Genomic DNA, 18,004 nt, shown 5'->3' with positions numbered 1-18,004 from the left:
GTATGTGTAGTTGTCATGTTGTACACAAAAGAATTCCAGCTCTGTATTTTGGGAGTAAGAAGTCTTTATTCTGGATACTGTGTTACAGTTCTTATAATAGTGTCCTCCACTGCAGGATCTTACCACCAAGATCATGCAGCTGATCAGTGTTGCTCCGCTGTGCCTACAACATGACTTTGTCATCAGCCTACCTGAGATCCTAGGGGATTCCCAGCATGCTGATGTGGGGAAAGAGCTCAGGTGGGTAAGCACCTTGTTGCCATCTTGAGCAAGCCTTCACTCTGGGAGCCTATTGCTACAGTATAAAAAGAGTAATAATATTGTGTTTCTGTATAAAAGAGAATGATACTCGTCTTACTGGGATATTGAATGTGACTTGTTTTTCTAATAATGAATATATATTTAAGTAGATCTATGTTGTGAATATGAAGTCTGGTTTAGGATTAGATATATAAATTTGATCTGTGGAGACGTAAACTTTCCTTTATTAGCATTTTTTTTGTTTTGTCAGCATTTCCTCTACCCACGGGTGTCCTCAATCATGACTTCACATCCAGATGGTTTGTGGAACCTATTAAACATCAATGTTCTTTGGTTCCCTAAGTGACTCATTCTAATGCACATTGTTGTGTCAGATCCATTGCTCTCTAACATTTATGTGAAAAATTCTAATTGATAGAGCAGTAACGAAGAAGGGGTAATGCAATTGTGTATTTATCCTAGAAGTAATTAAAAACTTCAATTTGTAATACCTCCTTTTCTGTAGTTATCTGTAAAGCTATCTCTGAAAAGGCCTAGAGGTTTCTTGCCTTTGTACTTTTGGGCAGACTGCTCCTTCTGTGTATAGCCCTATACCCGTCACTTCGCCTGCCTGTCCTTTTGTCTAACGTTCTCTTAGAATCCATTGCTGTCCTTCTCTATGCTACTGTAGCACCCTGCACATATAGGTATCATATTTATCCCACTTCATTGTAATTGTGGCTTTTCTTTTTCCTTTTCTGAGGAAGGATATGGACCAAACTCAAGAGTGGTTTCCTCTGAGTAGTGGGGATGATAAGATAGGGTTTCTTGTTGTTTGAATTTTTCAAAATGTGCATTTTTTTTTTTTTTACACAAGAGAATTTTAATGAAACATACTACAAATATAATTTAATGGGAGCTAAGTATATCCTCTCTTCCCATACCTTGGATGATTTTCCCAAGTCATTACTTGCTCAGTTCTGTTAAAAGTTGCATAATTTCTTTTCCACTGTTCACAGCGACCTCCTAACAGAGAATACTCTGCTCACCGTCCCAATCTTGGATGTCCTTTCTAGCCTCCAACTTGAGTCAAAGCTCCTGACTAAGGTATGGAGGACTCTGCTCTCCAGAAACAGAACTAGTCTTCTCGCCTCCCAGAACCGATGTCAGTCATTCATTGCCCTGGACCAATTGTATGTAATGAAAATTTCATTTTGAAACAGTGCTGAATGACACCTACTTTTTTTTTTTTTTTTTGATGAATTTTATATGCTATACTGTGATAGATGAACTGTTTGTTTTTAAGCCGTAAGTTTTAGTGGAAATTTTCTTGTTGCCTGCATATTTACAAACTGCTCCCATAGGAATAACAAATTTTCATGGCTTTCTGTAACCAGTGGAAAATTCAGGCTCCAAAATGTAAGATAATAAATCTTTCATATTTATCACCTCTCTGTTTTTGAAGAAGCTGTAGCATTATCTATTGAGATCTTGTAATTTGGAAAAAAGGAAAATGTGTTTTTCTTCTGAAAGTGCAAGTGAGAAGCTGAGTGAGAGAATTTTTCTAGTTTTACCTAATGAGTCGTTACTAGATTGAGATGTTAACATGGAAATATGTAAAATCTTGTGTTTTTTGTGTTTAGGTCCGCCAGTTAGTGATGGGTAAGCTGTCATCTGTCAGTTTGGATGACTTACCTGTGATCATCAAATTCATTCTTCATTCCATAACCCCCACAGATGCGCTTGAGGTACTCTACTGTTTCCCAACAAACACTAGGGTATTAGATCCTGGACAGTACAGAGAATAGCTGTGGTGCTCTTGTGAAACTCAGCAGTGAAAAGAAGCCTAACCTAGAGGAAGATATATCAAGATAAATTGTTTGAAAGGTTCTGATTGCTCTTCTCTGTCCTGAAACTAATTGATAATGCTAATTAGTCTAGGTAGTATTCAGGGGAGAGAATGAATCTACTAGTCAGACTTATTGTTCTGTATTAGCTGCTCTAGGTTATATTTGCTATTTCAGTGTAATGCCTCAAGGAATTCTGAAATTTTAAGGAGCATGATGTACTGTAGTCACATTAGTTATTTTCATCAACTGTCTTTTTCAAACTGCCTTGTTTAATTATTCGTTTAATTTAATGATTCTTCCTCAGTCTTTGAGGAGAATGTTACGGTTCTTCTGTTAGAAAAATAGATTGTGCCTAGCTGCTATGAATGATCAGAACACACAGCTAACCCATTTATTTGCTGTAGGTAATTTCTGAGCTTCGAGAGAAGTTGGATCTGCAGCACTGTATTTTGCCTTCACAGTTCCAGGTTTCTCTAAGCAGGTTGAGAAATAAAGGACAAACAAGGTATAAACTCATGGACAGTTACTACCCTTTTTCTCACATGAGCAAGGAAAGTTTTCTGACATTTATTGTGGAGCCAGGAGAGAAGATCTTAATATTTACAACTACAAATTATGTAGTAATATCACAATAATGTACTACTATTATTTTTCAAATAATGTTTATAGGTATGTATATGTACATGACTGAATGTGTGTGTGTGTGTGTGTTCCCTTTGCTCTTCACATCAATCCCTGATAGACTGCAATAGATTTTTATTAGCCATTTTGCCCATGAAGTTGTGACTGGTTTTAAGGCACATGCCTAGTAAGCAGGAATCCAGATCTTACAGGTCCTTCTCTGGTAAGAAGGATTTCCTTTCCCTCTGCTACTTGTAGTTTTTCAGGAAATCAAGAAAATAGCGGTCAAGACTGTGTTACTCTTCTCTTCGATGTAATAAAGTCAGCTATTAGATACGAGAAAATCATTTCAGAAGCCTGGATTAAGGTGAGTGAGATCTTTCAACACTGAGGAAGAAATGGCTGGCAATCAGTCATGGATATGTAAGTAAAGGTAGTTGAAATAAAAGTCTTGAAAGTCAATCAAGTAGAAATAATAGATGATGGTGGTTTGCCAGATGAGCAGATTGGTTCAAACGTGTTCTTATGTGCTGTAATATTTTTGTGACCCTTGTTTCTCCAGGCAATTGAAAGGACCCCCTCGGAGGGTGAACACAAGGTAATGTTAATCTTCTATGAATTTTAAATATTATAGATGTAAAATTAGTGACATTGCCTGGCTTTCCTCCCTGCTATTTGGTCTGGCATCTTCCAGTCATCCTTTTGTAGCTGCTCTAGTAAACATTAACTGCTTGAGGAAGATAATCTGAAAGGATGGCTTTAAATAGCTGTATTTTCTGCTATAATCTATCCTAATTTTGGTGTCTGAGTTGGGCCATCAGTGAAAGGATGTCCCAAGTAATTTGCTGTTTTTTGTTTTTATTAATTAGAGCATCTAACAATATATGTTACTGTTAATTGAAATAAAATTGATAAATTGATAATATTAGACATACAGTGCAAGGATTTGTTATTTGTATAAGTCATTTGCAAAATGATCATTACAGCAGTCGTTAATGTCCATCACTGTACACTGCTAGTACGAGTTTTTTTACTTGTGGTAAGAACTTGCAAGATCTACTCTCTTAGCAGCTTTCAGATGTGTGGTACAGTATCATTAACTATATTCACCATGCTGTACGTTACATCCCTGTGACTTATTTATTTTATAACTGAAATTTGTACCTTTACTCTTTTTACCAATTTCCTCCCATCACCTCTGGCAACCACCAATCTAGTCTCTGTATCTATAAATTCATTTTTGTTTTATTTTTTAGATTCCACATATAATTGAGATCATACAGTATTTGTCTTTGTCTGTCTGATGTATTTCAGAATGATACCCTCAGGGATCATCCACGTTGTTGCAGATAGCAAGATTTCATTCTCTTTGGTAGCTGAATAATAGTCTCTCTCTCTGTGTATCACATTTTCTTTATCCATTCCATCAGTGGACTCTTGAGTTGTTTCCATGTCTCAGTTATTGTAAATATTGCTCTAATGAACATGGAGGTACAGATATCTTTGCAAATTAGTGTTTGTTTTCTTCGAATGCATAATCAGAAGTGGGATTGCTGGATCTATAGTAGTTCTATTTTTATTTTTTTGAGGCCCCTCCACACTGTTCTCCATAGTGGTTGTATCAATTTATATTCCTGCCAACAGTGCACAGGGTTCTCTTTGCCGTCCCTCCTTTGTTATTTTTGTCTAACATTTGTTACTCTTTGTCCTTTTGATTATAGCCATTTTAACAGATGTGAAGTGATACTTCATTGTGGTTTTGATTTACCTTTCCCTGATGGTTTACATCTTTTCATGTTCATTGGCTGTATGTATGTCTTTGGAAAAATGACTGTTCAGATTCTCTGACCATCTTTTAATTGGATTGTATTTTTGCTATTGAGCTGTGCGAGTTCCAAGTAGTTTGTTCTTTTCTTTTTTGTCCTGCTTGGCTTTTTAAACTCTCTCCCTCTCCTTTTTTTTTAAATTAAGCATAGGTGATACAAGCTAATTGGGGAGGGAAAAACATCACAAGTATCTAAATATCTATAAAATAAAGTTTACCTCCAATCTCTGTGCCATTCTTCTGGATTATTGTTCTTCTAGATTTTTCTTATTCACATGCGAGTTGTATATGTGTGCAAGCACAAGCATGCTCACTCTTATATTACACATATTTGCACTTGTATATTATTTTTATAAAAATGGAATCTTATTGTGATTATTGCAGATTGCTTTTCTTTCGCTTCACAATATATTGTGAATGTCCCTGTCAAAAAATATAGTGTATCTCATTTTTAATGGCCATATAATATGTTGAAAATGACCATCATAATTTATATAACCATGTTCAGATTGACAGACATTTTCAGTCTCTAACTTTTCACGAAGTAATTTTCCTAATAATAATGAAAATATATACTGAATTTGGCAAGTGATTTTTTTCTTTAATAAATGTGAAGCTATTCAAAGTTGTTTCTGTAATGGTACTACTTGTATTCCAGTATTTTTAAAATAATTTTGTTTATTTATTTATTTTTGGCTGTACTGGCTTTTCATTGCTCCATGTGCTTTTCTCCAGTTGCAGCGAGTGGAGGCTACTCTCTAGTTGCCCTGCTCAAGCTTCTCATTGCAGTGGTTTCTCTTGTTGCAGAGCATGGACTCTTGGGCTTTTGGGGTTCAGTAGTCATGGCTCTAGGACCCTGAAGCACAGGCTAAGTAGTTGCGGCACATAGGTTTAGTTGCTCTGTGGCATATGAGATCTTCCCTCATCAGGAATTGAACCTGTGTCTTTTGCATTGGCAGGCAGATTCTTTACTACTAAGCCACCAGGGAAGCCCTTCAATATTTTCTTAAAGGATACCAGTGGTTAATAGTTGCGACACTTCATTTCTCTGAAAAATCTTCTAGGTTTTATGAAACTGTAGGTACTCCCATGGGATTATGTTGAGCAAATGAGTAGTGTTTGTCTTAATGGAAAAAGTTGAGAGCTGCTGTTTTGTTGTAGTAAATGTACTGATTTAGTAAACTGTTTTCCTGTTGGTGCATATTTATTGACAACAGATTTTTGACCTGGCAATGCTTCTCATCATCTATAGCACCAACACTCAGACAAAGAAGTACATTGAGAGGGTGCTAAGAAATAAGATTCGATCAGGCTGCTTTGAAGAAGATCTGCTACAGGGTACATTCTATATTCATTACTTGGTAAGTGTCAGAGAAATCGGGCAGCATTAGTCTGAAAGTTGCAGAGGTTGTTTTAACCTTTCCTACCCTGTGTGGAAATCATGACACCGCCACCTTTGCTGGGTAATAATCTTTTACAGAGAGCTTAGTATATTTCAGAACATAGTGGGATTATTACCACCTTGATTGTGACATTATAAATATTAATAAAATCAAACTAAGATTGGTTTTCATCTTTTTAGCAAAAGAAGCACAAAATTGGTTCAACAGTTCATTGAACACAATTCGTTGACTCAAGCCCTGTGTTCTCTTTTATAGGAAATATTGTGATTCAGGTCTTCTATGATTTCATTTTTGACCTAAAATGGAGAACTTCACATCTCCCTTAGAAATTATCATATTAGTTTCAACCCATTGTTCAAGTCCATTGAGACTTTTGAATCTTGATTTTATGTTAATCATTTTAATTGTCCAGCTTTCTGTGATCTGTAACTTTTGACAAACTTGCCTTCTGTATCCTGTTTTAAGTAGTTTCTAAAAACCCCTGAGTATAACATTATCAGAGGAATGCTAGTAGAGACATAATTTTATATCTTTTGAATTATCACTATTTTAGCCATTCAGCATATGACCCTTAGGTGATCATTCTTGTTGAAGTATAAACCATTTGATATGGAATTTTATAATCTAGAAATGGTATTTTCCAGGTGAATATTCAGGATATTAACAGTGTACACCTTAGAAAACTGGGTGAACCAGAGTTTTGGGACTTGGCTTAGGAATTAAGGAGAATATGTAGTTGACTTAAAGACTGTTATTTAGGAATGGATTTAAAATTTGTATTGTTTTATCTTACAGTATTGTCTGTGCTTATTTGTGCTCTGATGTGTGTTTTGGTCTATAACTTTGCAGAGGGCAGAAACCATATATAATTTTGAATTGCATCTTCTTCAGTAAAGCATTATACCCATTTAAAGAAACTGAACTTAATAACTGGTTATTTATTCTGGTTCCATTCACGGCCACCTACTGCCTTCTTGTTAGGACATAATCAGTTCTCCTCTTGATGTACTTTAAAAGAAATCAGTTTAATTAGATTGAACATTATAGACTGATTTAAAATCATAACCAGGGAAGAACAGGCCCACTGTATCCCCAGGGAGGCAATAAGATTAAGTGAGGAAATTTGAATTTAGAAGTTTGGGTTGTTGTCCCAAGCTGGGCAGATTACAAGCTATTAGGCTTGTGATTTAACTTCTTTGAGTTTAAAGGTCAATTCTTATCCATATATTGAATTTCACTGATTCTAAGAGAAGCTCAGAATGAAGGATTATTCTGAGTAAAACAAAAATTAAAATTCCTTAAATTAAGAATTAGGGAGAATTCTGACATCGTAAAAGGGTTAGCAATAGCAGCTCTAGGTGCTGTGATAACGAAGTCTCTCCCACAGCTTCATTTTTCTCTACTTCTCTCTCCTCAAGGTTCTTAAGGATGTTTGTCCATCCATTTTGTCACTGGCTCAGAGTTTGTTGAACTCCCTAGACCAGAGCATAATTTTGTTTGGCAGTCTTCTATACAGATATTCTTTTATGTTTTTTGACACTTACTGCCAGCAGGTACGTTGAAATATTTATCTTGGGAAGGAGGAGACAGGGAAAAGAAAAGAAATGCCATCCCGAATGACTTGCATGTGATCCAGTATTTGTCTCTTACTGGTTGAAAGGCATTGAAGAAGGAAGAACTCTGAACTGGGAGTTGGGAAAACTTAGTTCTAGTCCTAGTCTCTAAATGAAGGGATTGGACTTGAGGATCTAACTCTGGGTCTTGAGCTTTAAATTCTCTCAGTCTTGCTCCAGTCTGCTTGAAGCAAACATTTGCCTTGGGGTTATCATGTAGTTTTCATAGTACAAGAATGGTAGTTTTAAACTTACCTGCTAATAATCTACTGCCAGTTGATCCTGAAATTGTTCTCTAGAAAAAGGTGTCGTGAGAAACAAGAGAGAAATGCCTGAGGGCCTAACCCTGTTTTCGTGAATACCAGACACCACATTTATTAGCACACATACAGGGAAGGCTGTACTTACGGAAAGTGATTAGGAGAACAAAAACCAAAGTGTCTTGTTTTGTATTGGTCATTTATGTTATACCTTTATTACCAACAGGAAAGCACATTTGAAAGGGCAGTTTTTAAAAATGAATACTGAGATTTCTTTGGTGGTCCAGTGGTTAAGACTTTGCACTTCTAATGCCAGGGGAGCAGATTTGATCCCTGGTCAAGAAACTAAGATTCCCACGGTGTGGCCAAAACAAGAGAGAATTTTAAAATGAATAATGTAAAATTTTTTAAATTTAAAGCAGGGAAAAAAAACGCATTTAAAGTGGAGTAATAGACATCTGGCATCAGATAGCTGCTGCATTTGAGAATCTATTTATGAGATTTATTTGAGATCTCAAATAAATCTGCATTTGAGATTGATCTGCATTTGAGATCTATTTATGCTAGATTCCGAGCACTATTATTTGGTGTGAAACAGCAGTATAAAGGAAGGGAAGAGTGACATCTAAGACATTTGTAGAGAACCATCTTAATGTCTTAGAGACACCATCATGACCTATGTTTACTTGAAAAAATAAGTCTAACTTAAAACAACTTTAAAACCTTTAGCTTCTTGAGTGCCACCTTTTCAGTAAATTTTAATAGATTAAGTACAACTACAATTAAATGGGTAATATTTGACACTTAGGAGAAAAAAGAAAGATTATACCAGGAAGCAAAATCCAGAGGGCTTAAATAGTGCTCACTAGTAAAATATGGGGCATAAATCAAGATGGGTGGTAGTGTAGTTAGAGACATAATCCTAAACCTCTTGAATCTAATAGTAATGAAACCAGTTCATAGAAGTAGGTGATAGAATGAGGTGGGTTGGGATTTTAACCGGGTTGAGATTGGAAGGCCTTGGGCACAAACCTCTTTTAGATGACCGTACTATATTTTAGCTTCACACAGTCCTGTTGACTTTACTCTGCATAGGAAGTGATTGGTGCCCTAGTGACCCATGTGTGCAGTGGAAATGAAGTTGAAGTTGATGCTGCATTGGATGTCCTCCTCGAGTTGGTAGTTGTAAGCCCATCTGCTATGAGGCTGAATGCTGTCTTTGTGAAGGTATCTAGTCCTACTATTGACACATATTCCATCATTTTTCTTTCTTACATATATCTGAGACACCTGATACCTTGTTAGCAATTTATTTATTATGCTAGATACCGAGCACTATAATTTGTAGAAGTGGAGGGGATGAAGGTGGGGTGATGGGGCAAATAATAGAAAAATAACTCATCTGTCTATATATTTATTAATTCAGCATATACTTCTTTATACCTAATGATGTGCCAGGCTCTATGCTGGGTGCTGAGGATATAAAGGTAGTCTTTGCCTTTGATGATAAGAAAGTAAGGTATGTAAGTACATCACTATATATACAACGTGACAAATTCTCTAATAAAGTGCTATAGATACACCAGTGCAGAAATAATTAATTTGGCCTGGGAAAACTGGAGAAATCTTCAAACAAGAGATAATATTAGAGTGATTTTTTTTTTTTTTTTTAGAGTGATTCTTGAAAGGTAGAAGAGATTTGAAAGAATAAAGGAAGTATATCTAGGCAGAGAATAGTTTGAACAGAAGCAAACTGGCACCTATGTTCATGGTGTGCTTGAGAGATGACAAGTAAGATCAGCATGATTGGTAGATAGGGTAAGGTGGGAGGTGAAGACCAGATTATGAAGGATCTTAAATACGGAGCCAAAGAGTTGCAACTTTATTTTATAGACAAGAGGGAGCTGGTAAAGGATTTTAATGGGGTTTGACATAAGTCCATCTGTATCTGTAAAGAAGAATAAGTAATTCATGGAGTACAAGCTGAGAAATAAGGTCAGAGACATAACTTTTGGCAGAATATTGTTTTCACTAAGAAAAAGAGAAGCGTGGAGAAAAAGTATAGGGAGAACTAGGATCTATGTTGGGATGACTAAGTAGAATATCTGAGGCATAGTTTTAGAGAACTTGAGCTTTTGTGAAACATGCCTGGCTATCTGTGTGTGTGCCTTTTATGAGAATTTTAATTTTTTTATTTAAAGGAAAAAAGAAAAGTTAGTTGCTAATCTCATCGTTAACATTTTTTTCTCCCAGGGCATTTTGGATTATCTGGATAATATGTCCCCTCAGCAAATACGAAAACTCTTTTGTATTCTCAGCACACTGGCATTTAGCAAAGAACATGAAGCCAGTAGTCACATCCAGGTAAGTGACAGTGTGTTGTGAAAGAATCTTTTAAACCTCTTCAGCTGAAATTTGTTGAACAAAATCCCCACAGCCTGTGTAGTAGTATGACTAAAGTACATAGCCATAATCCTAGTATTTGTTTATTCTTTTCCTGCTACAAACACCAAATGCCTACTGTATGCCAAGCACCGAGACAGTACATGTGTATTAGACCTGCCCTTTAGGAGCTCAGTCTGTTAGTATAAATGAGCCTGTAATCTGCTCATTATGAAACTGAGTAAGACAAGCCATTCAGGTACTGTACCAGGTGCCATGGAAAAACAGGGAATACTCTTGTTCCACAAGGAACATCTCCATCTAATGCGAACTCCGTCTGGGCCTTCTCTCATTTGTGAACACCATTCACTGAAAAAGCCAAAGCCAAGCAAAGTGTCCAAAGTAAGATTGGGTTGGAATCGACTCATAGCTCTTTTGCATCTTCAGTGCCACCTTGTGGCAGTAATCCGTACTGGTCTTTGAACAATTTTTTTTTTTTTTAACTAAGTTTAAAGAATTGGCCAGTTAGTATACACCATGGTACAAAATTCAAAAGATATGGAAAGGTAGTGAAGAATGTATCCTCCCTCTCAGTCCTCTAGGCTGAGATTCTCTAATCGCTGTTACTAGCTTATAGCTTTCTGAGATGTGCTGAGCATAGACAAATTTGTATTTACCCATATACCTGTTTTCCACACCATATCCTGTTGTTTTGTGTCTTGCTTGTTTGATCTAGCAGTATAGTTTGACGATTTCATCGTATCAGGACTAATAGAGCTACGTCATTATGTTTTAATTGTGGTAAAACATACATGAGATAAATTTTACTGTTTTAACCAGTTTTAATTATACAGTTCAGTGGCACTGAGCACGTTCATAGTGTTGAGCAACCATCACCATTATCTGTCTCCAGAACTTTTTCATCATCTCAAATAGAAATTCTATCCCCATTAAGCAATAACACCCCATTTCCCTTTCTCTATACCCTGGTGACCTCTTACCTACTTTCTGTGAATTTGTGTGATCATTTAAATAGTTATACACATTGAATGTATGATCATTTAAATAGTTACACAATATTTGTCCTTTTGTGTCTGGCTTATTTCACTTAGCATAATGTGTTCACAGTTCCTCCATGTTGTAAGATATATCAGAACTTTATTGCTTTTTATGGCTGAATATTCCATTGTATATATAGACTGTAACTAGTTTATCCATTGATGGATATTGGATTTTCCCCACCTTTTGTTGTTTTGAAGACTGCTGCTATGAACATTGATGTACAAGTATTTCTTTTGAGTCCCTGTTTTCAGTTGGGTATATACTTGGTATATATCTAGGAGTGAGATTTATGAATCATATGAAGATTCTATGTTTAACATTTTGAGGAGCCACAAAACTGTTTTCCACAGTAGCTATACCATTTTGCATTGTAATGAGCAATAGAGGGCTCCAGTTTTTCTACATCCTTATCAACACTTATTTGATAAGTGTGTGTGTAAAGTATCTCATTGTGGTTTTGATTATTTTCCAGATGACTAATGATGTTGAACATCTTACTGTATGCTTATTGGTTCTTGTATATCTTGTTTAGAAAAAGTCTATTCAAGTCCTTTTGCTCACTTTTTAAATGGGTTGTTTTTTGTTGTTGACATGTAGGAATTCTTTATATATTCTGGATATTAGTCCCTTATCAGATAAATAATTTGCAAATGTTTTCTCCGTTTCTTTGATTGTCTTTCCAGTCTCAATAGTGTCCTTTGGTGCAGTTTTGATGGAGTCCACTCAGTCTTTTTTTCTTTTGTTGCCGGTGCTTTTGGTGTCATGCTTATTTTTTTTTTTAAATCGCAAAATTTGAAGTCATGAAAAATTTTCCCCAAGTTTTCTTGTCAGAATTTTATAGTTTTAGCTCTTAAATTTAAATCATTGATTCACTTTGAGTTAATTTTTATATCTGGTATAAGGTAAGGGCTCTACTTCATTTTTGTGTGTGTGAGTATCCAGTTTTCTCTAGCACCTTTTGTTGAATAGTTTGTCTTTTTCTATTGAGTGGACTTGGCACCTTTGTGGAAAATCAGTTGACCATATGTGTGAGGGTTTATTTCTAGGATCTATTCTATCTGTTGGTCTGAACGTGCTTATGCTGGTAGCACGTTTTGATTACCATAGCTTTGTAATTTTGAAATTGAAAAGTGTGGGCCCTCCAAACTTGTTCTTTTTCAAAATTATTTTGGCTGTTTGGGGTCCCTTGAAATTCCGTATGAATTTTAGTGTGGATTTTCCTATTTTTGTAAAAATTGCTGTTAGTGATACTTGCCTGGTGGACCACTGAGTAGGACTCTGAGCTCCCAACGCAGGGGGCCCAGGTTAGATCCCTGGCTGAGGAACCAAATAGCACATGCTGCAACTAAGAAGCCCTAATGCTGCAGTGAAGATTCCACAAGCCACAACTAAGACCCAGTGCAGCCTAAAAAAAGAAATATTTTAAAAATACTGTTAGAATTTTAAAATACTGTTAGAATTTTTAAAATGATTACATTGAATGAGCATATCATCATCTCAACAGTGTTCTGTCTTCAGTTCCATGAACATGGAGTACCTTTCTTTTTATTTAGGTCTTTAATTTATTTCAGTAATGTTTTGCAGGTTTTTCATTGTGCAAGTCTTTTGCCTCCTTTGTTAAATTTATTCCTAAGCACTTTTTTTTCTGTTTGATTACCACTGCCTGAGTGGCCAACGACAGGATAATTTATATTATCCATATCAAGCAACTATCCCAGCAGTAACAGTAATAGCTATTATTATTGAATGTCTACCATATGACAGATGCTGTTCTTGGAATTTTTTAATTTGGTCTCTGATCCTTGCAAAACCTTTCCCATTCTATAGATGAAAAAAATTGAGACTCAAAAAAATTGAGTGACTCATCAAAGACCACACAGTTAATAAATGATAGAAACCTTGCTGTTTAGGTTGTTTGGTTCTAATATTTGACTCTCTTGCTGTACCATTCCAACATCTTCACCATTATTTCTTTGCAGGATGACATGCACCTGGTGATACGAAAACAGCTCTCTAGCACTGTATTCAAGTACAAGCTTATTGGTATTATTGGTGCTGTCACCATGGCTGGCATCATGGCAGCAGATAGGTATGTGTGGAAATTCTGATCGATTTCTGTGGCTCATGGTCAGTTAATCGAGTTGCTGTCTTACAAAATAAAGTGTTATATTGTTTAGACATCATTATAACAGGAGAATTAAAACCATAATAAGAGAAGTTAGCAAATGTTTGTTGTTACTTTTCCATATTCTTTTTAATCTTGGCTGTATATGTTACCTATAATTTTTTCAGAATTGTGATTATAGTCATTACATTCTCATTGTTTAAAACTAGGGATTGCTAAGAAATTAAGTTTTAGAAAATGTTTCCACAAGAAAGGAACCCTGATCCTCCTGGGATGCTTTTTTTCTGCATCTGCTCCAATCTTAAGCATTAGACAATACAGGTTTCTCCATTACTGTGTTACTCTTGTCTGGAACACCTCATCTGAAATAAATAAAGTCGTCTTTTTTTTAAAAAAGTATTTATTTTAATTGTGATATAAATAAAGTCTTGTGGAATTTCCCTCCTAGTACTAGTTCCTTGATTCCACAGTTGTAACGTCTAAAGAAGCTTGGGGCTTGATAAGTTGTTACTGTTGTGAAGTCATGAAATTTGGTTCATGCTTCTTGGAAATGATTTGTCATGAATTCCTCAGAGCTCAAGAAACATCCTTAGAGTTCGCATTAGTTACCTGTAGAGGCTGCACAGTATACTGGTTAAAAGTTCATTCTCTGGAGCCATTCTGCTTGCCTGGGGTCAAATACTGGCTCCATTGTTCTTAGCTCAGTGATCTTGGATAAATCACTTTACCGTTCTGTTTCTGTTCAAATGTGTGAAGTAAAGATATTAATAGTATTTACTTCATAGAGTTGTTGAGATCATTAAATAGAACAATACCAAGTGCTTGCTCTTATGATTTTTACTAGTTTAGTTAATGTACACTTTAAAAAAAATCTAAGGTAGCCATCATTTGCTCTAGTCCACCTCTTATAAGGCCTGAATAACTACTTGACTGTGCTTTCATTCTCCATCCTAATCCTAGGGAAGGCAATTTTTAAAAATTTATTGCTGGTTGTTACAAAATATTACAGATGTGAATCTAAAATAACTTATTTTTTGGAAGTAGATCTTCTAATTTGACCCCAGGGAGTGGAGAGCTGAGCAGTGAACAGTGTACCCAGGTGAGTTCTTATCTTGGGGTTGGATATGTTTATGAGTAACTGAGAAATTGCTTCTGGTCACTGTTGGCTGAGTGCCAAAGAATTGATGCTTCCAAACTGGTGCTGGAGAAGGCTCTTGAGATTCCCTTGGACTACAACGAGAGCACACCAGTTAATCCTAAGGAAGTCAGTCCTGAATATTTATTGAAAGGACTGATGTTGAAGGTAAAGCTTCGGTACTTTGGCCACCTTATGCAAAGAGCCAACTCATTGGGAAAGACCTTGATGCTGAGAAAAATTGAAGGCAGGAGAAGAAGAGGACGACAGAGGACAAGATGGTTGGATGGCATCACCAACTCGATGGACATGGGTTTGAGCAAGCTCTAGGAAATGGTAAAGGACAGGGAAGCCTGGCATGCTATGGTCCATGGGGTTGCAAAGAGCTGGACATGACTAAGCAACTGAATAACAACTGTTACCTTACCAAAGAGTGCTTCTTTTTTCTAAATATGTTTTCCTGAACTCATAGCTTTTGTAATTTATACTACTCTTTTGGCCTTTAAAATCCTTTGGCTTAGGTTGTATTTTAATTCTATATCTGATCCACTAATTAATTTTAAATTCTTAGCAAAATAGGTGAGCCATGTTTGAACAGTAACAGGTTGACTAGAGCGTAGGGACAAGTAAGTGTATAATTGGAGAGCTGGAGATACAGCTAGTTTGGAGATACAAAACAGAGTGCTCTGAATGTGAATCAGGACATTTTGATTTAATTTTTACACAGAGGTAGTCCTTAAGGGTTTTAGCATAGAAATGGCATAATCCAAGCTTTGCTTTAGAAAAGTTAATCTGGTTCATGTGTCTAGATTGGAAAAGAGGTAAGATTGAAAAGAAAGGATTGGTCAGGAGGCTTAGGAGAAACCTCAAGTGAGAGGTGGTGATGAGAGCTTTGCCAATGCAGTTGGAAAAGGAAAAACTTATTGTTGAATGGGGTGAATAGTTTTTAACTAGGAAGCATCAGCAACTCAAGGACTGGACCATTCTTTCTCTTCGACTGTTTCAGGTGATCTCCTTGCTACAGTTGGTTCATTCCTGCAGTGAACAATCTCCTCAGGCCTCTGGACTTTATTATGATGAATTTGCCAACCTGATCCATGGAAGGAGGCTAGCTCCAGAAGCCCTGGTGAGGCCAAGTATCTTTTCTTAAAACAGTGAAGCTCAAGGGCTGCTTTACTATACATTCTTCAAATCATTCTCTCTGTTGTATTGCAAAAATAGATCTGCCTGTGAGCTCTCCCATATTCTAATTGGAAATGCTGTTCTGACTCACTCTGCCCCAGGCCTCTCTTCTGAGGCCTCCTTCACATACTAAGAGTGAGAATCATGATCATTTGGTTAATGATGTTGTTAAAAGCCACCATCTATTCTGTGCCAGGCACTGTATTAAGCATTTTTCATGTATTATGTCTATTCCTCATCAGAATAATGTAGTATGTATTACTGTTATTTTCTTTTCAGAAATGAGGAAACAGGCTTCGGAAAGGTTAATAGTTTATTTAGGGCTTTATAGGATGTACACACTGGGCTACACAGACCTTTTTGTTTGTTTGCTTCCTGAAGGAATGGCTTGGGCAGACCATCTTTAATGATTTCCAAGATGCATTTGTGGTGGATGCCTGTGTTGTTCCAGAAGGGTAAGTGCTGTTTACCCACTGACATGGTTATATTGGTAAAGAAATTTTGTTAGTTATGTTGATAGCTGGTACCAATCTCAGAATGTCTTTGACTTCGTCCAAGTCTATCCTACTCCTCCACCTTCCCTCTTCCCAACCCCAACACCCCAACAGTTCCAGCTCCAGGATTGCTAGAAGATTCCCCACTTGTTCTTTCTCACTTCTCCTCGTAATAGAGAAGATTGGTTTGTTCTAGTGGTTTTTCCCATAGAGTTGCCATACCCTGATGCTGGGACCTCAGATTCTGGGTTCTCTTCACAGTGATTATCCATTTCCTGTGAAAGCACTCTATGGACTAGAAGACTACGATAGTTGTGATGGGATTGTCATCAACCTCCTGCCACTGTTGTTCTCTCAGAACTTTGTGAAAGATGGGAGTACACTGACTTCACAGGAATCAGACCAAAAGTCAGTATACTTTTTCTTTTCTAAAACCGCTGTTGATGTGTTGAATGTTGACAAGGAATGCCACAGTTCTTGTTCACAAGGAATGCCACAGTTCTTGTAATCTGTTGGCAACTTGATTGAAAAGGATTTCTCCCAAGACAGGTGGTATTTGGATGCATTACCAAGAATGGATCAGACTGCTTGTTTTCTCCCAGATCCTGGGATTGGGATTTGCAGTGGCTCATGACAGCCAACAGATACTTTGCAAGGCTGCTTTTGTTTCTGTTCCTTTTCCCCACTTGGGAATGTGTGTGTCTACCTTTGCCTGTCATGTGCCTTCCTTCTGTGTTACCTGTACTTTATCTTAGTGCGTGGACATTTCACTCTTACCTGTGTCTTCTTCCCATTCAGTTCATTATTTATTTGCTGAGCATCCACTATGTTCTTTATCATGTTTTTAAAAGTAGACATTTATTTTGGGCAAAACTTGCTAATTACAAGATCGGGCTCCTATAAATATGGACTAATGTGTTTATAAACTGTGATCTAGAAATGGATTTTCCTTCCCAGATTGGTTTCTCCATTATGCCTGGCTCCCTATTTCCGGTTACTGAGACTTTGTGTGGACAGACAACATAATGGAAGCTTGGAGGAGATTGATGGTTTATTAGGTATAGAATGAAGTTATCAGATTGTTTCTTCTTTGTAACCTTTTTTTGGTAAACTTAGGGAAGTGCGGTACATTGGTACTTGTAGGGAGAGGGGAGGGAATCCTCTAACATCACAGAGACTTTTAAATTATATTTGTTGATGCTGCATGGTATGAGGGTATTTTTGAGACTAACTGAAACTTGACCTTCAAATACCCATTAAAGGGGGAAATTAGTAGAAGGAGACCTAGCTCTGGGGGCAGCATCCAGATTCTGTTGACTTCAAGTAAAAGAGGTTAGAAATGTTTGTTCTTCTCTTTCAGATTGTCCTTTATTCCTCACTGACCTGGAGCCTGGAGAGAGACTCCAGTCCATGTCTGTTAAAGAGCGTTCGTTCCTGTGTTCACTCATATTTCTTACTCTCAACTGGTTCCGAGAGGTGAGCAGAGTTATTGGGACGTTTCACCTACTGTCTGTAATTTCTCTAGAAAGGAAACTATTTTCTTGGTTCCCATGAGACTCCTTGTCCACCAACCTCTAACCCCTGTGTGTCTCTTCAGCGATTGTGTCCCACCCTTCCCTAATCACATGCACTTCTTGATGTAGCCAAATCAAAATGCTTAGAATTCACTTAATGTTGCCCATGCTTTACTGCCTCCAAGCCTTTTCACACTATTCTGCTTCCTGCATGGAATAACTTCACCTTCTCCAGTGTGAAAATACTGTTCCTCCTTACAGGTATGCACTTAATATTTCGATTTAGTGAGATCAAATG

General features: G+C 36.8%; 1 protein-coding gene across 3 annotated transcripts in view; it reads left to right on the top strand.

The window, feature by feature from the left end:
* The window catches only part of FANCD2 (Fanconi anemia complementation group D2), a 48,891-nt gene that overhangs the window by 8,979 nt on the left and 21,908 nt on the right, over nucleotides 1–18,004 (top strand). For 2 of the 3 annotated variants that reach the window (XM_005695615.3, XM_018066827.1), the window contains exons 9-25: nucleotides 116–240; nucleotides 1,260–1,347; nucleotides 1,884–1,988; nucleotides 2,495–2,595; nucleotides 2,970–3,078; nucleotides 3,274–3,309; nucleotides 5,754–5,897; nucleotides 7,358–7,492; nucleotides 8,908–9,039; nucleotides 10,066–10,176; nucleotides 13,236–13,345; nucleotides 14,423–14,480; nucleotides 15,523–15,642; nucleotides 16,080–16,153; nucleotides 16,454–16,600; nucleotides 17,150–17,250; nucleotides 17,553–17,668. In XM_005695615.3, coding sequence (XP_005695672.3) covers nucleotides 116–240; nucleotides 1,260–1,347; nucleotides 1,884–1,988; nucleotides 2,495–2,595; nucleotides 2,970–3,078; nucleotides 3,274–3,309; nucleotides 5,754–5,897; nucleotides 7,358–7,492; nucleotides 8,908–9,039; nucleotides 10,066–10,176; nucleotides 13,236–13,345; nucleotides 14,423–14,480; nucleotides 15,523–15,642; nucleotides 16,080–16,153; nucleotides 16,454–16,600; nucleotides 17,150–17,250; nucleotides 17,553–17,668 — 1,812 coding nt within the window. The remainder of the gene's footprint in view (nucleotides 1–115; nucleotides 241–1,259; nucleotides 1,348–1,883; nucleotides 1,989–2,494; nucleotides 2,596–2,969; nucleotides 3,079–3,273; nucleotides 3,310–5,753; nucleotides 5,898–7,357; nucleotides 7,493–8,907; nucleotides 9,040–10,065; nucleotides 10,177–13,235; nucleotides 13,346–14,422; nucleotides 14,481–15,522; nucleotides 15,643–16,079; nucleotides 16,154–16,453; nucleotides 16,601–17,149; nucleotides 17,251–17,552; nucleotides 17,669–18,004) is intronic. The other variant, XM_018066828.1, reaches the window with a different exon arrangement.

This window comes from Capra hircus, chromosome 22 (genome assembly GCF_001704415.2).
Source record: "Capra hircus breed San Clemente chromosome 22, ASM170441v1, whole genome shotgun sequence".
NCBI lineage: Eukaryota > Metazoa > Chordata > Mammalia > Artiodactyla > Bovidae > Capra > Capra hircus.
This window is presented reverse-complemented; position numbering and strand designations above follow the sequence as displayed.